Genomic DNA, 18,969 nt, shown 5'->3' on the forward strand with positions numbered 1-18,969 from the left:
AATTTTCAAAACAGCCCCAAAAAGTTTTTTATTTTTCAAAATCGACCATTTTTTTTAGTTATCAAAATCGACCTATTTTTTGCCACATGAGCTTAATAACGTTCCTAAACAGTCGAGGTTGCCAACCCCGACTATTTAGGACATAAAAATTTCGGGTTTAAGGGTTCTAATTAGGGTTTAACACCCTCCTAAACAGTCAGGGTTGCCGACTCCGACTGTTTAGGAACTTCATTAAGCCCACGTGACAAAAAGTGGATCGATTTTGATAAAAAAAAATCGGGTTAATTTTGAAAAATAAAAATCTTTTTGGGGCTGTTTTGAAAATTTGTTCAATTGTGAATATTAGTCGGGTTCGGGTCCTATGTATTTTAAATGATCCGAACAGGATCTTTGCAGGCAGCCCATCCCTCTCTTCTCTCTCTCTCTCTCTCTCTCTTTCGCGGTCTCACCTCAACGCCCTCTTCGACGATTCGATCTATTTAAAATCCTTGAAATTCGTCGTTCAATTCAAATTGGGCTTGTTAAAAACCCTAATTTCTTTTGTTTTTTACCAGTTTTGGTGTCGATTTCGAGATATGGAGCCCATGGACATCGTGGGAAAGTCAAAAGAGGATGTTTCGCTTCCTAAAGGTTCGTACTTTGTTCCCTGGAAAAAAAATCGAATCTTGATTACATATTTGTCGGATGATTGAGTTATTAGGACCAACAATTACTGTTCCCTCCTTTTGATTTACACGTTTGAGCAAAACTTGTGAAATTAGGGTTTCTATCTTCTTAAAGTTGGATTCTTCTAAGATTTTATGATGTAAGTACCCGAGTTAGGATACTGTTTTTTAACTCTGGATTGTTCAATTCTTTTTTTTTTAAATTTGGAGATGGTATAATTAGTACCCAGTGTTCATTAATATTTATATAGTAAGCTACTACCATGTGTTGTAATTTAGAATTGTTTTTCCTAAGTGCTGATCTTGATGTATAAAAAGAAAACATACAGAGGAGGGAACCCAAATCCTGTATAACCCACATCTGTCACCCATATAACCAATGTCGGACTAAATGGACCCTAACATACCACCATGCTTCTAATCCCGGTGCCCACCCGGGCCAGCTTTTCACTAGTCTAGTCCCGTTCAAAACACTGCAATCCCGGCGACACCCATTTGGCTTTACATTAAACTAGTCCCGGGCAAACACTGCAATACCAGCGTCACCACCCTCGCTGCCCAATTGCAACCAGAAGGTGGGGTTGGCTCTGATACCACTTGTAAGAGACCCAGGAGAACTCACCCTAAAAGCTAGCTTGTAGAGGGAGGGAACCCAAATCCCTTATAAACCCACATTTGTCAACCATATAATGTTGGACTAAATGGACCCTAACAAGAAATGATCACTTTGACATAACTCTAAAAACTATTGTCAGAAAAGTTAACGAGTATCTCCACTTGTATGCTGTATGGAAATAAAAAAAATCAATGCAGGTCATAAAATTACAAAAACTGAATAATGTTAGTAGCAAGCTATTTCATGGTTGATATAGAATCACTTAAGATAATATAGGAAGTTCAAAAAATTAAAAAAAAAATAGAACTTTAAAAATTAGATAGTAAGAGAATATATTTCAAAAGATATAATCTTGCTGTTTTGTTTACTATTTCTAGTAAACATTTCCAAAATATATAGTCTTTAAGTTTTGATATCGAGGACTAAAAGTGGTACACACACCATTGTAACTCCTGATATCAAGGTCTAAAATTGATAACAAAAACCAATTAACAATTCAGATATTTTGAACCTCACTTCATCAATTTTACAAATTGTTGGGGTTTTTGCACAACTGAGAGTTTCTCTAAGATTTTTTAGGCCTTTTCAGATCGTTGTGGAGGAAATGAATGAATATATATGTTATTTTGCTGTGCTGCAAATTTCAACCCTGTTCTAGGATAATAATATTCCCCTCTTTCATGTCCTGAGTGGAGAAATTTGTCTTGTTTAGGAAGTTGGCTGTAGGCTAAGAGGAAGAACTTAAGGTTTTATACCTTGCACGCTTCTTTAACCTTGATCTGGTTTTAGCACAAATAATACATTCTTGTGACCTGTAAATCTGAACATATGGTAATTGCAAAAGAAAGAACGTAAAGTCAAGTTCCTTCAATGATAATTATGACTCGAGGAGTACTGTATTATACGATGGGAGCCAAGCACGATATATTTACAATGGGAGTACCTTGCCATACTTATACTATTTCTGACATACTTTCTGGTGTTTATAAATCAAGCACGATGCATATACAATAGGAGTCTATCATTTAATGTCTGTATGCTGGTTTATTGAGTATTTCTTGTGTTAATAGAATGGGGAAGGACAGTTTGTGTTATGGTATGATATGGATGTGTGTGGTATTATATTTATGAACTTATAATGAAGTCGTCGTTCTAAAAAAAGAGTTATAATGAAATTAGTAATGGAATCTTGAAGTAATAATTCTAGCAGGAGAATCAATTCCTTTTTTACAGGTTCTGATAATAATTTTACCGTGTATAGCATATTTACTTCAGCCAGGATAACAACTAATGAAAACTAAGTTTCCTAGTTTGATGGCTCCCTTAACCTTGATCTAGTTGTAGTTTAGATATTTTGTGACCCTGAAATTTGAACATGTGGCACTAGTAATAACAAAGGAAAGAACAGGAAGGTGAGGTCCTTTCCATGATTTAAAAAAAAAAAGACTCCAGGACTAAGGTATGCAATTATGAGGTGACCTAGAGTATATTATATGATCCTATATCTGCATAAGGTCATATATCATTTTCTTAAAATTAATTCTGAGGTCACATATTCACTTCGTAAGATACGATAGTGGTTCCCCATAAGTTATTTGCATTTATGCACTAATCTGGCAGTTCCTTTTACGATAAACATACGAGAACTTAATTTTAGCAAACATAATATATTCTTTTACTAACCCCTGAAGACATTTTTGCTGGTGCACTGATGCAATGTTCTTATTACATCTCAGCTACTATGTTTAAGATCATCAAGGAGATGTTGCCACCAGATGTCCGTGTAGCTAGAGATGCCCAGGACCTTCTTGTTGAGTGCTGTGTAGGTAAGAATGCAGGAAAAATCCTCAACTCCACGCACCCACATGCACACCCATGCACACAAAATTCATTTATTAGTTGCGGTTGATCTTGTTTTGCCTAGATTAATTTTCAATTGTTTTTAGTAATTTTGAGTATGTATCCATATGTAAAAGTTAGGATTTAGGATAAATTGCACATGCACTCCATGTATTATTGCCCTGATAGAACTTACGAACCCCTTGATACTTTATCACATGACGCCCCTGATTTGTAACAGTGTTAGACCAGTTAAAGTGATTCACCTTGTTATTTATACATGTTATTATTGTTCCATTAATCCTTGTCTATCTTTCTTTTTTTTCTTTATTATAATCTCTTTTTTTAATTCATTTTTCCTCTTGTTTCCTTTTATTCCCTTCTGCTTGGAGCTGAATTCGATTCTTAGACTTCAGTGTGATGTAATAATTGAGAGACTTGGATGAGAAATAGCTCGACCTTTGAATCGTTTCTTTAGATTTTGGACTGTTTTCTGAAGTGGGAATCCGCTGTTTTCTTTCTAGGAGCGTCGAATCGATAGATCATGTAATGTCTCAAGAATAATTGAGAGACTTGGATGAGAAATAGCTCGACCTTTGAATCATTTCTTTAGATTTTGGACTGTTTTCTGAAGTGGGAATCCGTTGTTTTCTTTCTAGGAGCGTCGAATCGATAGATCATGTAATGTCTCAGGAATTTGATTTCTTGAGATGTCTTGATTTCTCTGAGGGGAAAGGCTTCGGCCTATTTAGAAAAGTAATCTGTAATGGCCAAAACGAATCAATGGCATTTAGCGGATGGCGGGTTGATCGGCCTGATGATGTCCATGCTCCATGCTTTGAATGGCCACGAGGTAACAGTTGGTTATAATTCTTCCGGAGATTGATGTAGGAAATCAGCGTGGACTTGACACATATGATATCGTTTAGCATATGCTACCGTATCTGCTATTATTATCGGCCAATAGTAACCTAGACGATGAATTCGGTCCTAAAGATTGAGACCTGGTTGATGAACATCACATGCACCGTCGTGGGCTTGCTTTAATGCTGCTCGAACTACACTTAATGAAAAGCATTGATGCAAGATATTGTCAAAAGACCGTCAGTGTAACGTCCAGAATCATAGAAGAAGCGTGAAACCTTTCTTTGAATAGAGACTGCTTGCTTCAAACAATCAGGTAATATCCTATGCAAGACGTAGTTGATGATTGGAAACCGCCAATCATTATCTTCAAAATGAGTTGGCATGACACACACTTCGTTTGCTTCAAGAATTTGCTTTAGGGAGCATAATTAATGGCTAGCCACTGTTATGCGCCTAGTAGATTTGGGAGCCAAGCGCAAGTGTGATTGCAAGGGATGCCAAAGCATCTGCATGGGTGTTCCCGAGGCGAGCTACATAGTTGATGTAGAAACCTTTGAAGGACTGAGCAAGCTTCGTCGCAACTTTGTAGTAGGGTATGAGGTTGTTGTAGCGGACCTTATAACTTGCTTTGTCTCGAGGGAGGGAGAATAGTGGAATCCTAATAATGAAAAAGTTGAGAGAGCACCCTGTGATGCCTCTAGGATTGGTAGAATGCCTTTGTTTAGTTTGAATCCCTTAAGCTGTTGGTAATCTTTGATGGGTTTGGTATGGTTTCCATCATAATTTAGTTCTTTAACCCAGTAAACTTTTGTTTTCATTTTGAGAAAAGTGGTCAGATGTTATCACATGCAAGTCACATGTAAGGCTATTTGGATGAGAATTAAACACCATTGTTAAATTAGGGGTTGTCAAGCCCTAGCCACCTAGTTTGAGAGTGATAAATTAGTTTAGAACAATAGTAACACAGTACAAACTATGGATTATTGGTCATACTTCATTACCAAAAACAAATTTTCTTTTCCCTGTGATGACAAATCTCATATATTACCAAATCAAGGAGCTAAACCATAATACTTGTATGTCTAATGGTTCTATTCTTATAGTTTTCAAGTTAACATATTTAGGGGGTTTCATTGCAAGACATCAGTGATTATAGGCTTATAGCAACATGATGTTTTGGTTCTCTGATTGAATTACTTAGTCTTTTTCATCTTTTTGAAGTACTTTCCTAGTGTTCTTTCTGACACTTTGACTTTTGAAAATCATACAAATATGGGCCTGTTTTATTAACAAATATTATATCATTATCTTTTCAAAAATATTGCTTCATTTGAATAATAAACACATGCATCCATCTTTACATGAATTCAAACCGAAGAATCTTAGCATTTCTTTTCATTGTGAATCTTACCATCGGTAGATATTCTGAGTAATACAAGTTACAAGTTTTTTCTCTGGTGTTACGTTGCATATTAAGACTCATCTGATTGTATTGTGTATGCTACTGGATGAAGATGTTTGGTGACAGCTAATAAGAGGATAATATTTTGGAGTGTAGTGGATGTAATTCCATTCTTATGGCATTTGCTTTTCATGATCATCAATTTAATGCTGATGTGACTTGTTAATGCAAGTAGATTTATTTTATAAAATATGACTATAAAAAAATATCTATCATGAAATTAGATGATCCATTTAGTACTCTGTATTCTAGTGAAGTACAAGGTCCCAATTAGAAAAGTATTAGATCAAGAGAGACATATCCGGTAGGATCCCCTATGCAATATTTGCTTAATCATTTATTAAACAAGTATTAAGCCCATGCTAGCACAGATTGTTTTGATTTCTTTGGTTTATATATGTTGGTTTATATGTCCTTCGAATACGTTAAGCTACATTAGTGTAATAGGAAAGATGATTAATTATATTTCCTTATAGATTATAAGTTGTTGATTATCTATTAATTAATATATTAAATGCTCATGAAGGAAGAGAAAGTAAGTACGTGTTTTTGCTATGTTATGAAAAGAAGAGAGTATAGTTATTTTTATCAGTTAAAGTAGACACTTTGAGTGGTAGGGTTTTTCTTAGATAAAATAAGATCTTAAGTTTGAAATTTAAAATTAGATTGTTTAACCATCAATATCTCCTTTACAAATCTAAATAAAAATTTTGATTTAAAAAAAATAAAAACATTACCCAGATTCCAATGTCCTAAGATTTTAATTGATGCTCAAATTTGGTTTTCCCCATGAAGGAGATTAGGACTTTCCTCTAATCCTAAAATCGGTAGTAGAGAGTTCTACTATCCCTTAGTATTCACAACATATAACTTTCCATGACAATTGTACCCTCCCACCTCACGCATTCCCAATACCAATGTATTATACTATTATAATATAATATGTTAAATTAGATGGCTATTTATAATTTTAGATTTTTTGGGATATTCATAAAGTTTCAGGGTTGTTTGTAATTTTTAAAACTTTCAAGGGTGCTTGTAATGTATTCCGGTGGTCGTTTGTAAAGTTTTTGTGGGTTTATTTGTAATTTACAAAACCTTTAGGGGGATTTTTATAAATTCTCTGGGGGTGTTTGTAGGTTTGAAAATTTTCAAGGTGTTGTTTGTAAAACTTTAAGAAGTTATATATAGTGTTTTCAAATTTTCAGCACTATGTTTGCTACTTCAGTAACTTTCATGGGGTTAGTTGTAAACTTTTCATATGACTATTTGCATAATTTTTTAGGGGATATAAGTAATTTTCAAAACTTTCTAACCGTTGGTTATAAAATTTGCTAGGGTTTGTTTGAACTTCATGTAGCTATTTATAATTTTTAAATTGTTAGAGGACTACTCGAAATTTTTGGATTTTCTAGAGATTGTTTGTAATTTGTGGATTTTAACAGGGTAGTTTATAATTTTTCAAATTTTTTTGGTGCTATTTGTGATTCTCTGATTTTTTTAGGAGTTTATTTATAATATTTCAAGCTGAAGTGGTTGTTTGCAGCTTTCATGGGGATATTTGTAATTTTTAGATTTTTTATGGGGTGTTTGTGTTATTTGAAACTTTTAAGAAGTCATTTGTAAAAGTTTTCGGGAGTTGTCTGTAATATTTCATAGTTTTCTGCAAGGTGTTTGTTATTATCCCAACTTTCATGGGGTTGTAAATTTTTTAGAAGGGCTATTTGTGAAATTTCAAGGGGATATTTGTAATTATTGAAATTTTCAAGGGGCTGGTTATGATATTTTCAAGGGGTTGTTTATAAAAAATTTAGGGGACTATTTATAATTTTTGTACTTGCTATAGGACTTTTGTAATTTTTGGATTTTCTAGGAATTATTTTTAATTTATGGATTTTAATGTGGCAGTTTATAATTTTCTAGATTTTGTGATGCTATTTATAATTTTGGATTTTTAGGGGTTTATTTGTAGTTTTTTTATCTGCTTGGGTTGTTTGCAAATTTCTGATTTTTATAGGCCTTTTTGAAATTTTAGATTTATTAGGAGGCTATTTCTAATTTTTGGATATCAGGGTTAGTTTGTTATTTTTGAACTTTTAAGGAGGTTTTTTGTAATTTTTAGATTGTGAAGAAGACAGTTGATAATTTTCTAACTTTGAAAAACCTGTTTCTATAAAGAGGCCTTTGGTTAGAATTTTTAAATTATGGATAGTTTTAATTTGATAAAGGTGCTTAGCTAAAGAGGATTAATGGAGGTATTTGATTATTAAAATTTTTAATTATGGATTATTTTAATTTAATTAAAATTCTTTATTGAGAATAAGATTAGGCGTTAACATGTCAATTTCCGATAAGATACTTTTATGAGTAGTTCACCAATTTGAATATGAAGCAGGGATATGATTATGAATTTTTTTTAATTATGGATGGTTATAAGTTGATTAAAATTACCAAATATTTGATTATTAGAATTTTCCTCTTTTAATTATGGATAGTTTTAATTTTATGAGAATTTTTAATTAGGTGAAAATAAGATTAAGTTTTCACATGTCATCTTCTGATAGGATAGGAGAACACATGACTATCTTTTAATATGACACATTTCATGTATTTAGAAGATAAATGTCAGTTTTTTGTATCTTTAGAAGAAGCACCAAATTTTCCATTATATATAAAGGATAGATTTAAATATATGATTATGCATAGTTATAATCTAATAAGGATTATAAAATATTTGATTATTAGAATTTTCTAATTATGAGTAGTTTTAATTCGATGAGGATTTTTAGATGAATATGAGATTAGATGTCCACGTGCATCTTTTGATAGGATAGAGGGACATGTGCGTACTTATAATATGGCACGTGTCAGTTTTTTGTGCCTTTGTGATATAACACGTCAATTTTTTGTGTCTTTAGAAGTTCCACCAATTTCTCTTTATATATAAAGGAGGGATGGAATACACTGTAAAGAGTGTGATGGTATTGGAGCTTTAGATCTCCATTCTGTCTTGGAAACCGGGCCCACTTGCCATATAAACTATTGATGTTCTGATATTTAGCTGCATGAATATGAACTGTTGAAGCGAAGCGAAGCATGTCCACAAGGATCAATCAACTTATATCAGATCACCAAGCCAACATGGGCCAGCTATTAGGAGCAGAGAAAACAGAAGATGTAGACTAATTCCGTCTTTTAACAAAACCAAATAGCATCCTGGACATAGGTCGAGCAATTAGACTTCAAATATATACATTGGATACAATCTTGGAATATTTTAGAGTTCAAATTGGTTCCTAGATGCAGATCTCATAGTCAGTTCCAGATTTTGCTTGTTTATATAAGTATCTTTTTATGAAATGCTTTTACAAAAAGTGTCAGTTAAACAAGACTATTTCCAAAATGTACTGGTCAAAAGACTCAAAACTTGCACTGGTTGAAAGACTCGAAACTTGTAAGCATAGCCATTTGGTTTTACTGGCATATGAGGACTATCATTTTGTTGTTTTAACTATTCCTTAATAAGAATTAATTTCTGAAAATATGTACTTATGACGTGAACGTCCTTTAGTTCTAACCTGACATTTATTAATTTCTCCAATCATAAACTTCACTGTAGTTTATGTTATTGTTTTGCAATTTTTTAAATCTCTCTAAGCATAAACTCCATGCTTCACAAATGCTAGTATTTTGTGTTACTCTCCTCCCTTCTCTTTCAGCCCATTAACTATCACCTTGCGTTTTTTTTTCTGTCAGAATTCATCAACCTTATTTCGTCAGAGTCAAATGAAGTATGTAGCCGAGAAGAAAAAAGGACAATTGCCCCTGAGCATGTTCTTAAGGCTTTGGAGGTTATGTTCATTTCCTTTTACACAACTGAGCCATATGTTCGTGTTTTGTTTTATACTTTTCGCTCGTTTTTCCCCGAATGTTATCTCTTTGCGGTTATCAGTGTTGGAGGTTATGCTCACTGCCTTTGTTATGCTCACTGCCTTTTACATAACTGAGCCATATGTTCATGTTTTGTTTTATCCTTTTCGCTCTTTTTTTTCCTTCCTGGAATGTTACGGCTTTGCAGTTATTACTGTTGAAAAGCCAACTAATTGCTAGAAAATGCTGTTCAATTTCAATTAATGATGTCAAATATTATTGCTTTGCAAAGTCACATGTATTATTTGGAGCAAGATCAAGATTAACATATAGTATGAACACCTTCCAAGTTCTAATCTTCATGTTTGTGCAATGGTGTGCTTGATTAAAGTAGCATTTCATGATGCTTATTAATTTTGGTTATGATTAATTTAAGTTCACATGATATGTAGCATACTGTCTATGTAAACATTGGCATGTCTGAGTCCCTTAAGAGACCTCCCATCTGTGTACACTTGTGTGCATGTTTACAATCGTCTACCTTTATTTATTGGATGTTCTTTCTCTTACTGTCAACTATTATGGTCCTTAACTAGTACATATTTTTTTCCTTAATACATCTTTTAACATTTCTTCAGACATGAACATGACTTCAACATTCTACATGTTTGGTAAGTGTATTCATGTCCACAAAATTCAGATGGTGCTGTATCCTCATGAAAATTTGGGATATTTGCAATTTTGATAGACTAATACCTTGCACCTGGTTGGCAAATGAGATTTGTCTACATCGACAGTCAGAGGTTTACATGAAATGAATTATTTTATAGGGTTATTTTGATATTAGCCCCAAAATCTTTAATATTTTGATATGAGCCTCCAAATCTTATTAGTATGTTAAAATAAGCCCCCCTAGTTAAAATTTGGTTGATATAGGGGGAGCATTCTGTTTACTTTTAACTTTTTTGGTGATTTGCCATTTACGACTCTCTCACACTAACCTAAAAACTCATTAACCACTTATATCCATTAAGCTCCTCATATCCGTTTGGGCGTCAAATTGTTTATGTTAGAGAGTTAATTGTATGAGTGGGGGGCTATTTAGAGGGGTTTAGGGTTCCTAATTTTCTTTGATGACTGATTAATCTGAGGGAAGCATGTCCCGACACAAGTAACAAACGTTAGAGGGTCGGAGGGGATTTCCTCTGGTGTGCCCTCCGACATTCAAGTTAGTGAAAGATAAAGCAACTGTTAGAGTGCAAAATATCATTCCAGGTTTGATCCAATGTACCTTGATGCAGAATACAATGACGAATACCATTCATGGGGGCACATTGGTAATTCTACCTAATAGGTGGAGTCAGCGATCAACCTCCACTTTACATGCGTCGGTGATCGGTTGGGTAAGTGTAAAAGGATGCCAGACTAACATTTAATGCGACAGTAACAGAATAGCTGAAGTGCAGGCGATGTCCGATGAGTCGTTATGACTTTGGCTCGAGGAGTCATTATGACTATGATCATACATTTAATGCAATGGAACCCTAACGCAAAATCAATTTTCCACTTCATCTTCTCCAAAGTCTTCCCTAACGACTATATTCAGCTCTCATCCTAAATTTGCAATGGATATGTTCTCGTTCGGGAAGACGTTGGAGAAGGTCAAGTGGAAAATAGTTTTGAGTTAGGGTTTTACTAAACAGATTCAGAGAACTTAACGAACGATATAAGGTAAAGTGGTTAATGGGGTCGGGCTTGTGTGAGAGGGTTTATTTCAACATACTAATAAGATAAGGGGGGCTTGAGATCAATTTCAATGATTTATGACAAGGTTTTAAATGTCGGCTAACATGTCTGTTAGCCCGACATGTCGGTTTGAGGGCTTAAGCGACACGACATGGGCGTTTTCAATTTTATGTCGGTTTTTAGGGCCAAATTAAAAATATCGGGGTCAATATCGGGCATATCGGCCAATTTTTTGAAAAATCAGCCGATATGGCCTTTTTTTTTAGATTTTTTTTGTTATCGGGTTTGTGTTTAGTGATAAAAATCCAAACCCGTTTGACCTATTCTCATGTTTAAAGGTTTCTTAAGAACCTGATAGAAAGAAAAGAAAAAAATTAAGGCTACAGCGGACTTGGGAACCGATCACTCCTTTCGTGAAAGACGACGTCATTCCCCCACCTCCATCTCGGACCCCCGTCGTCCATCTCCCGTTACACCCCAAAATCTGAACCCCATCCGAACCCAAGGGTGGTAGGGTATCCCGTTGTTGGGATAAAGGGAAGATGGTGGTCGGTAACTCATCCGAAGGACCCCGAGCAAACGAAGAAGAGCCCCGATACTGCCTCCCTGCGACGTCGGAATCCACCCATCGCTGGCGTCGCCTCTAGAATTTATAAAGTATGCTTATATTGAATTTAGGATTGCTTATATTACATTTAGGACATGATATTATACATATGCGCACCACCCGATATGGCAATCCGATATTTAGTCCATGTCCCTCGATATATCCTCGATTTTCTCTATCCAACATGGATTTTAGCCGTCCGACATGAACCCGACATCTGACATTTAAAACCTTGATTTAGGGGCTAATATCTAAATATTGAAGAATAAGGGTGCTTGAGTTCAATCTCAAAGATTTGGGGGGCTAATATTGAAGATTTGAGGGGCTAATATCGAAATAACCCTATTCTATAACTTTAATGTTTAGATCATTATTATGCAACTTCTGTGTAACTGGACTCGCTTTTGTACAGTTCATGACATACTAGTTATGAGCTTGAGCTGGGCAAGTTCTCTTGCAACTTTGACAAATTTGTATTGCGTATTTAAGGAGAAAAGGCTCAAGGGACTAGCAATATAGGTGTATTAGAGCTGTGAATGTTGTGTATTAGTTCGGTTGTCACATATAGGTGTAACATATAATATTTTTAGTGAATGTTGTGTATTAGAGCTTCTTCGGTTGTCACACATAGGTGTAACATATAATATTTCTAGAGATCCCAAACACATAGACAACATATTTAAGGACCTGAACCATTGTTCAGTGAGCTGTTAGTATATTCATTACCCAATATGGTAATAATCTCGTCAACGAGGTGGAGGTTTATCCTCATGTTGTGTTTTGGATGGTTATTTTGACTGAATCTTCTGGATGTTGGACAGTTGAATCCTATATATCTCATTATGGTGGATCAGATTGCTGACTATGACCTTGAATCGAACTATATTCTAGCCACACTGATTATTTGTGATTCCACCAGGTTCTAGGCTTTGGAGAGTACATCGAAGAGGTTTATGCAGCCTATGAACAACACAAGCTTGACACTCTGGTTTGTATTTACGAGTTCCCTCCAAGTTGTTCTCCCCGTTGTAAATTTTATATGTAGGGTTTATTTTTTCCTACTAACCAACGATGTTGGAGATAATTCAAAGACTCTTAAATTCCAAAAGTTTGAATACTGTATTACATAATAACAGATTCCAACTCTTTTTATAATGATGTGCATCTTTATTTTTGGATGTGTTTGCAATCCTCAGGATTCACCCAAGGGTGTGAAGTTTAGTGGCGCTGACATGACAGAAGAAGAAGCAGTGGCAGAGCAGCAGAGGATGTTTGCTGAGGCTCGAGCTAGAATGAATAATGGAGTTAGTAATACACAGCAACAACAGAAACGATCAGACTCTGATCCCAGTTAAGAGAGTTAAATTTACTGTTGGTGTCGTGTATAGGTATTGTAGACATGCATTGAGATCACATCAACTAAGTATCTCTGTATGTGATGTGCTTATGGGATTGCTTTTGTGTAAAAAGAACAAGCCGGTGTTTCCTGTTCTATTTAATAAACTTTTAACGAGTAATTGAAGCACTGGTGCATACCCCTTTTTCTCTTTGAGATGCCTATTTAAAACTGTATGCGGATCAGATGTTATTGGTTTCCATTTGAGATTTTTTGACATCAAATGTCATATAGTTTATGTGACCAATAGTGCAATAATCCATCCTTGAGGGGAGAGCTGATGTTTTTCATCTGTAGCTATTGAAGGGTGGGCTCTCAAGCGGGAGGTTTGCGTGAGAGTCAAGCAAAAATTTGTTTGTGCAACAGCAGATTAGCGAAGATGTTAACTTTACTCGTGGAGCGTTAAACTTAACAATATCCAAATGTGTATTACTGCAATAATTACAATGTGTATAAATTTATGACCTTCACCAGAATTTGCTCCTTTTTTTTTAAAGAAAATAGGGCATTGCCCTATCATTATATAGAAACGAAACCAAAAGATGGGATTACAAAAGAAGATATCTTCTCATGAATGAGGCAACGACTCGGAGATGGAGAGAAAGGCCCATTCATTAGAAGATGTCTTAAGATAAAAAACAAAAAACCACCGACTAAAGCCCAAAACCAAGAAAAAGAAAATTAGAACTAACCAAAACTGTTATCCATATACAGAAACAAGATTACTATCAGCAGATCAGGGCATAGTGTTGCTGTCAGCGCTTGATTCAAGAATGTCTTGGAGACCAGCCGAACGAATGAGCTTCTTCATCTGGAGCGACTTCTTGGAGGTGGAGGCCCCTGACCAGAAGAGAAGTAAGTTAACAGACTTCTTGATGATGAGCAGAGGGGAAGTCGAAATATTTGAGAAGACTAGGTCGTTGCGAGCTTTCCACAAGACCTAACTAATGGTAGGGAAGCAGATGCCCCATAGAAGAAGAACGGAGGCATGGATAGAGGGGTTAGAGCAGATTGCTAAACATTCATCAATATTGGATGGAAGGGAGCCAATGCCCAGTTTGAGGAGAAAAGGAACCCAGGTTTGTTGCGCCAGGTTACATGATAGGAAGAGATGATCATGAGTTTCTTGATCAGAACAAAAAGAACAACGAGAATCAGCTAACCACCCTTGGGAGGCAAGTCTGTCTTTGGTCTTCAATCTGAGAGAACTAAGGAGCCAGAAGAAGATTTGAACTTTACTGGGCAGAACTTTGTTCCAGATAGTTGAATAGAGGCTGTATCGCATTCCACCATCGGCTAGAGTATGATGAAGAGATTTTACAGTGTAGAGCTTGGAAGCTGATATAGACCAAGAGGGACTATCTGCCATCGCGGACGGCACAAAGTTGGGAGCTGACAAGTATTGAAGAAGGGCTAGCACTTGACCCCTGGCCTCATCACAACTTGGGCGCCTGATAATTGGTTTCCATACCCATCTGGATCCCTGCCATCTCCCTTGAGAAGAGATGGATACATGTTTAGAGAAGGCAAGGTTGTATACTTTGGGAAAGAGACTAGCAAGAGTATTGTCTCCGGTCCACTTGTCTTCCCAAAAACAGGCCCCATTGTCGTTACCAAGAGACCACCTGACAAAGGGAGAGAAATGAACATCTTTCCAGAATTTGGAGCACTGATTGGGAGGGGATGGGTTGTGGAGATTGAACGAGTATATAGATTGGAGAACCCTACCGACATAGTGATCGTTATCCAAGAAATTCCAGAGCCATTTAAAGATAAGAACGGTGTTAAAAAGATGAAGGTTGATGACATCCAATCCTCCGCATGTTTTGGGGGTGCAAACAATCCCCCATTTGATCGGATTATGACCTGAGATACTATCTGGTGCCTTGCTCCAGAGGAAATTGCGTCTGATCTTGTCAATTTTCTTAATGAGCCTGGAGGGGAGTTTGAAGAACGACATATAATATAGAGGTATGGATGAGAGGACTGAATTAAGAAGAACAAGACGACCGCCAATGGACAGATATTTGCTTTTCCATAGAGATAATTTGCGGTGGAGGGAGTCCAACAGAGGTTGTCAGTCTGCTCTGGATAGAGAGCCTCGTTTGATAGGAAGACCGAGATATTTGAAGGGTGGTGATGTGAATGAGCAGTTGAGGATATTAGCTAAGATAGGTCCTTTGGTGGTAGATTTGCCGCTATAGAACAGATTGGATTTAGCAAAGTTGATGGCTAAACCCGAGACATTTTCGAAACAATACAGGATAGATTTGAGGTTGCAGATGTCAGATGGAGTTGCTCTGCAAAAGATGATAGTATCGTCTGCGAATTGAAGAGATTTGATATCGTTAAGCTCGCCCTTGAGATGAAGTTCAGATAGATCTCCATGGTCGCAACTGTTAAGGAGCATCCTACAGAGAACGTCAGCAACAAGGAGAAAAGCATAGGGGAAAGAGGGTCTCCTTGTTTGAGTCCTCTATGGCAGAGGAAGGAATTTGACGTAGTGTCATTAACAATGACAGAGGACTTGGAGGAGAATAGAGTGGATTTGATCCATGAGCACTATTTAGGGCCGAAACCTCTAGCCTGGAGCAGAGACAGAAGGAAGTCCCAGCCCACACAATCGAAGGCTTTGGAGAAATCAATTTTGAGAATGCAGGCCTCAATCTTCTTAGAGAAGCATAGGTTGATCATCTCATGACCTAACACGATGGAATCAATGATGGATTTGCCACATTGGAAAGCCGCTTGGGAGGGATGGACCAGAGAAGACAGTAAAGGGCTAAGACGGTTAGCTAGCACTTTCGAGAAGATTTTAAACAAGCTGTTGAGGAGGCTGATAGGTCTGAAGTCAGAGACAATGTTAGGGGAGGTGATTTTTGGGATGAGGGTTATGAAGGAGTGGTTGAAGATATGAAGGTGTGAGCTATCATTGAAGATATGTGAGAAGAAGGCTAGGATGTCAGGTTTCAGGAGGTCCCAGAACGATTGGAAGAAAAGGATTGGGAATCCATCAGGGCCCGGAGGTTTGTCAGGATGAAGACCGAAGATAGCATTCCTAATCTCAGTTTCAGAGAAAGGAAGATCCAAAGAGGGGAGGGTGGGGTTTGGAGAAGGATAGAGGTGGTTCCAATCCAGCTGGAAGGAGGGAGGATTTAAAGATTTGAAATGATTGGAAAAGTGATGATAAAAGGCCTTTTGTTTGTCGGTCTCAGAGGAGATGAAGGTGTTGTTAAAAAGAAGGGGGGTGGGGGGAGGGGGATAAAGTTTTTTCTCCTATGGTAGGAAGCAATTTTGTGGAAGAAAGAAGTATTTGAGTCTCCTTCCTGAATCCATTGGATTCTGGACCTTTGCTTCCAGTAAACTTCTTCTTGGTAGGCTAAGGAGGACATGAATTTTTTAAGGGAAGATCTGTAAGATATTTCAGAGGGGAGAAGAGGTCTAGATTCCTCATTGGTATTGATGGAAAAGATAGCTTTGAGAGTGGCTGATTTACTAGAGGTGATGGATCCAAAAATGTTTCTCTTCCACCATTTGAGCATGCGTTTAAGGAATTTGAGTTTGAGGTGAAGGGACTGGATAGGATTACCCTCGCAAGAAAGGCTATTCCAGCATGATGCAACGAAAGGAGAGAAGGAGGGATGGGAAAACCAAGTTTTATCCAATCTGAAAGGGGGCCTGGGGGAAGGGCAAGAGGTATCGAGAATGATGAATTCATGGTCTGAACATGAGGAGGGGTAACAATACTGTACTACGGAGGGAAACTTGGTTTCGAAGTCCAGGGAAATAAGGAACCTGTCAAGTCTGGCCATGGTAGGAGAAGATCTCATGCTTGACCAGGTGAAGAGTTTGCCATTTAGAGGGAGGTCGAGGAGGTTTAGGGAGTTTATGAGGAGCTGGAAGTTGGAGATATATGATGTGGAGGGGGGCATGTTGCTTCTCTCTGAGGCTGCTGATGTAACGTTGAAATCTCCAAATAGGGACCATGGGAGGGGGAACATGACTCTTAACTCTGCGGAGCTCCCACCAACAGACATCTCTGTCTGCCTTGTCAGTGGGGGCGTAAATAGAAGAAGCAAGAAAATGCCAGTTTAGAACTTTATGGCGGAGGACAACTGAGACAGAAAAAATGCCAATGTAGGAGTCTATGCATTCAAACATATTATCGTTCCAGCCCAGGAGAACACCCCCTCTAGATTCGATAGCATCTAATTGAAGCCAGGAAGAGATTCTAGGACCACCAATACCCTTGAGAACATGGGGTCTAGGGGAACTGAGTTTAGATTCTTGAATCCCTATGAGATCTACAGAGGAAAGAGAAATGGTATCTTTAACCAATCTTCTTTTGATGGTGTTGTTAATACCCCTAACATTCCACGAGCCGAATTTCATGGATACAGAATAGAAAAAAACAACCAGGGGACGGGGCAGGTCAGAGGGAAGGTCCCACTCTCTCGACCTCTAAGAGCCTAAGACTATGAAGCCCCTCTTCTGGGATCGGGTCTTTGACCCCGCAGTTGGATAGGACAGAGGCTAGCTTGGGATCTGAAAGAATGTTGAGAGGGGTGGAGACAGAGGAGTTGGAAGAAGACTTACTTTGCTTTGCTGAGGAGGATATGGACCTCGAGGCAGAGAGGTGTCGGATGAATGCTTTGTGGGCCAGAGCACGCCTGACTCTGGCTTTGGATACTGATCTTTTCTTTCTCCCTGCTGCAAGATGCTCAGATCCAGGCGGCGCTGATGCCGACAAGCTAGGCGCGGCAGACTGGGGGAGCTGGAGGATGAATGGTCACCGGATCTAGCGTCTGCCGCTGACCTACGGGCGGCTAGGGTACCAGAAGCGCCAATGCCTTGAGTCTTGAGAAATCTCATCCACTGGGATCTGTCCACCGACAGATTTCTCCCATCCCACTTCACATCAATCAAATCTGGGTCCTGATCCGCGCCGAGGTTCTGAAGGAGTTGGGGGCCCAAGAGAAGTTGATTTGACTGGAGCTGGGTCCTGTCTCTCGGAACTGCCGCCAAATTCAAAATGCTGGACGGTGGGACGACAATACCCTTCCCTTTGGAGGGAGGAGGAGGAGGCGGACGAGGTGTTGACAGCGGTGGGCGGCGGACCTGAGGCAATTGATCAACATCTTCATCATCTAGCCCTTTGTCACCGGTCTCGGTGGAAGGGTTCCCCCTCCCATTAGCCGCATGCTCTAACACTTCTGGTTTCTCAAAATCTCGCTCTGAAATCTGTCTCCCCAAGATTTGGGTGACTATGAAGCCTATACAGGCCCAAACTTGGATTCAAGTGCCATGTTAAGTTTTGTCACTATACCCAACACTCCACAGTTGTTGTGAGGGTTAAGGCTTGTAATTTTATACTCATAACACACGAGTGCTACATATATGGATATATGAATGTCTACCCATTTAAAATAGGTTTTATTACAGGTAGACTAATGCAAGATACACATGAGTGCTACATATATGGATATATGAATGTCTACCCATTTAAAATAGGTTTTATTACAGGTAGACTAATGCAAGATGATCGTGGATTGTCGATATTGGACTAGTGGGTTTACATATATCTATATTAGTTTTAGAATTATTTGGCATAATCTTTATTTTAAGTGAGATTTATCAGGATATGCCGTTAGGATTTTAAAAACTTTTTGATTTGATTACGTTAGGATTTATTTTGTGGTTAGAACTGAAATTTATTCTATTGTTAGTTTAATTACTTTATAAATAATTTATATTCTCTTTTAGAAGGAGGCATTGATATATAAAATTCTCGAGTTAAATTCTTTGTATGCATGTGAATTGTTTTGATGTTTTAGGTATGTGAGTTACAGAGGGTGTGCAGTCCAAATTTTGTCTATAATTTTAGTTTTATCCTATTATTTT

The 18,969-nt window shown here is 37.5% G+C and overlaps 1 protein-coding gene and 1 long non-coding RNA gene across 2 annotated transcripts; one reads left to right on the forward strand and one right to left on the reverse strand.

The window, feature by feature from the left end:
- Nucleotides 395–13,224, forward strand: LOC109820255 (protein Dr1 homolog). The gene is made up of 6 exons (XM_020386379.1): nucleotides 395–442; nucleotides 555–630; nucleotides 3,018–3,107; nucleotides 9,206–9,300; nucleotides 12,592–12,660; nucleotides 12,869–13,224. The coding sequence occupies exons 2-6, from the start codon at nucleotides 576–578 to the stop codon at nucleotides 13,025–13,027; spliced, it is 468 nt and encodes a 155-aa protein (XP_020241968.1). The 5' UTR covers nucleotides 395–442; nucleotides 555–575; the 3' UTR covers nucleotides 13,028–13,224.
- Nucleotides 13,535–18,192, reverse strand: LOC109822459. The gene is made up of 2 exons (XR_002242133.1): nucleotides 17,665–18,192; nucleotides 13,535–13,908 (listed from the first exon to the last, which is right to left on the reverse strand). It is a non-coding gene; the product is annotated as an uncharacterized LOC109822459 (long non-coding RNA).

Source organism: Asparagus officinalis, chromosome 8, assembly GCF_001876935.1.
Source record: "Asparagus officinalis chromosome 8, Aspof.V1, whole genome shotgun sequence".
In the NCBI taxonomy this organism is placed as follows: Eukaryota; Viridiplantae; Streptophyta; class Magnoliopsida; order Asparagales; family Asparagaceae; genus Asparagus; species Asparagus officinalis.

Excerpts from the sequence above, each read along its gene's own strand:
- LOC109820255 (XM_020386379.1), top strand. The coding sequence starts at position 576 with ATGGAGCCCATGGACATCGTGGGAAAGTCAAAAGAGGATGTTTCGCTT. Across the intron at positions 631-3,017 it reads GGATGTTTCGCTTCCTAAAG|CTACTATGTTTAAGATCATC; the intron begins GTTCGTACTTTG and ends ATTACATCTCAG. Across the intron at positions 12,661-12,868 it reads AACACAAGCTTGACACTCTG|GATTCACCCAAGGGTGTGAA; the intron begins GTTTGTATTTAC and ends TGCAATCCTCAG.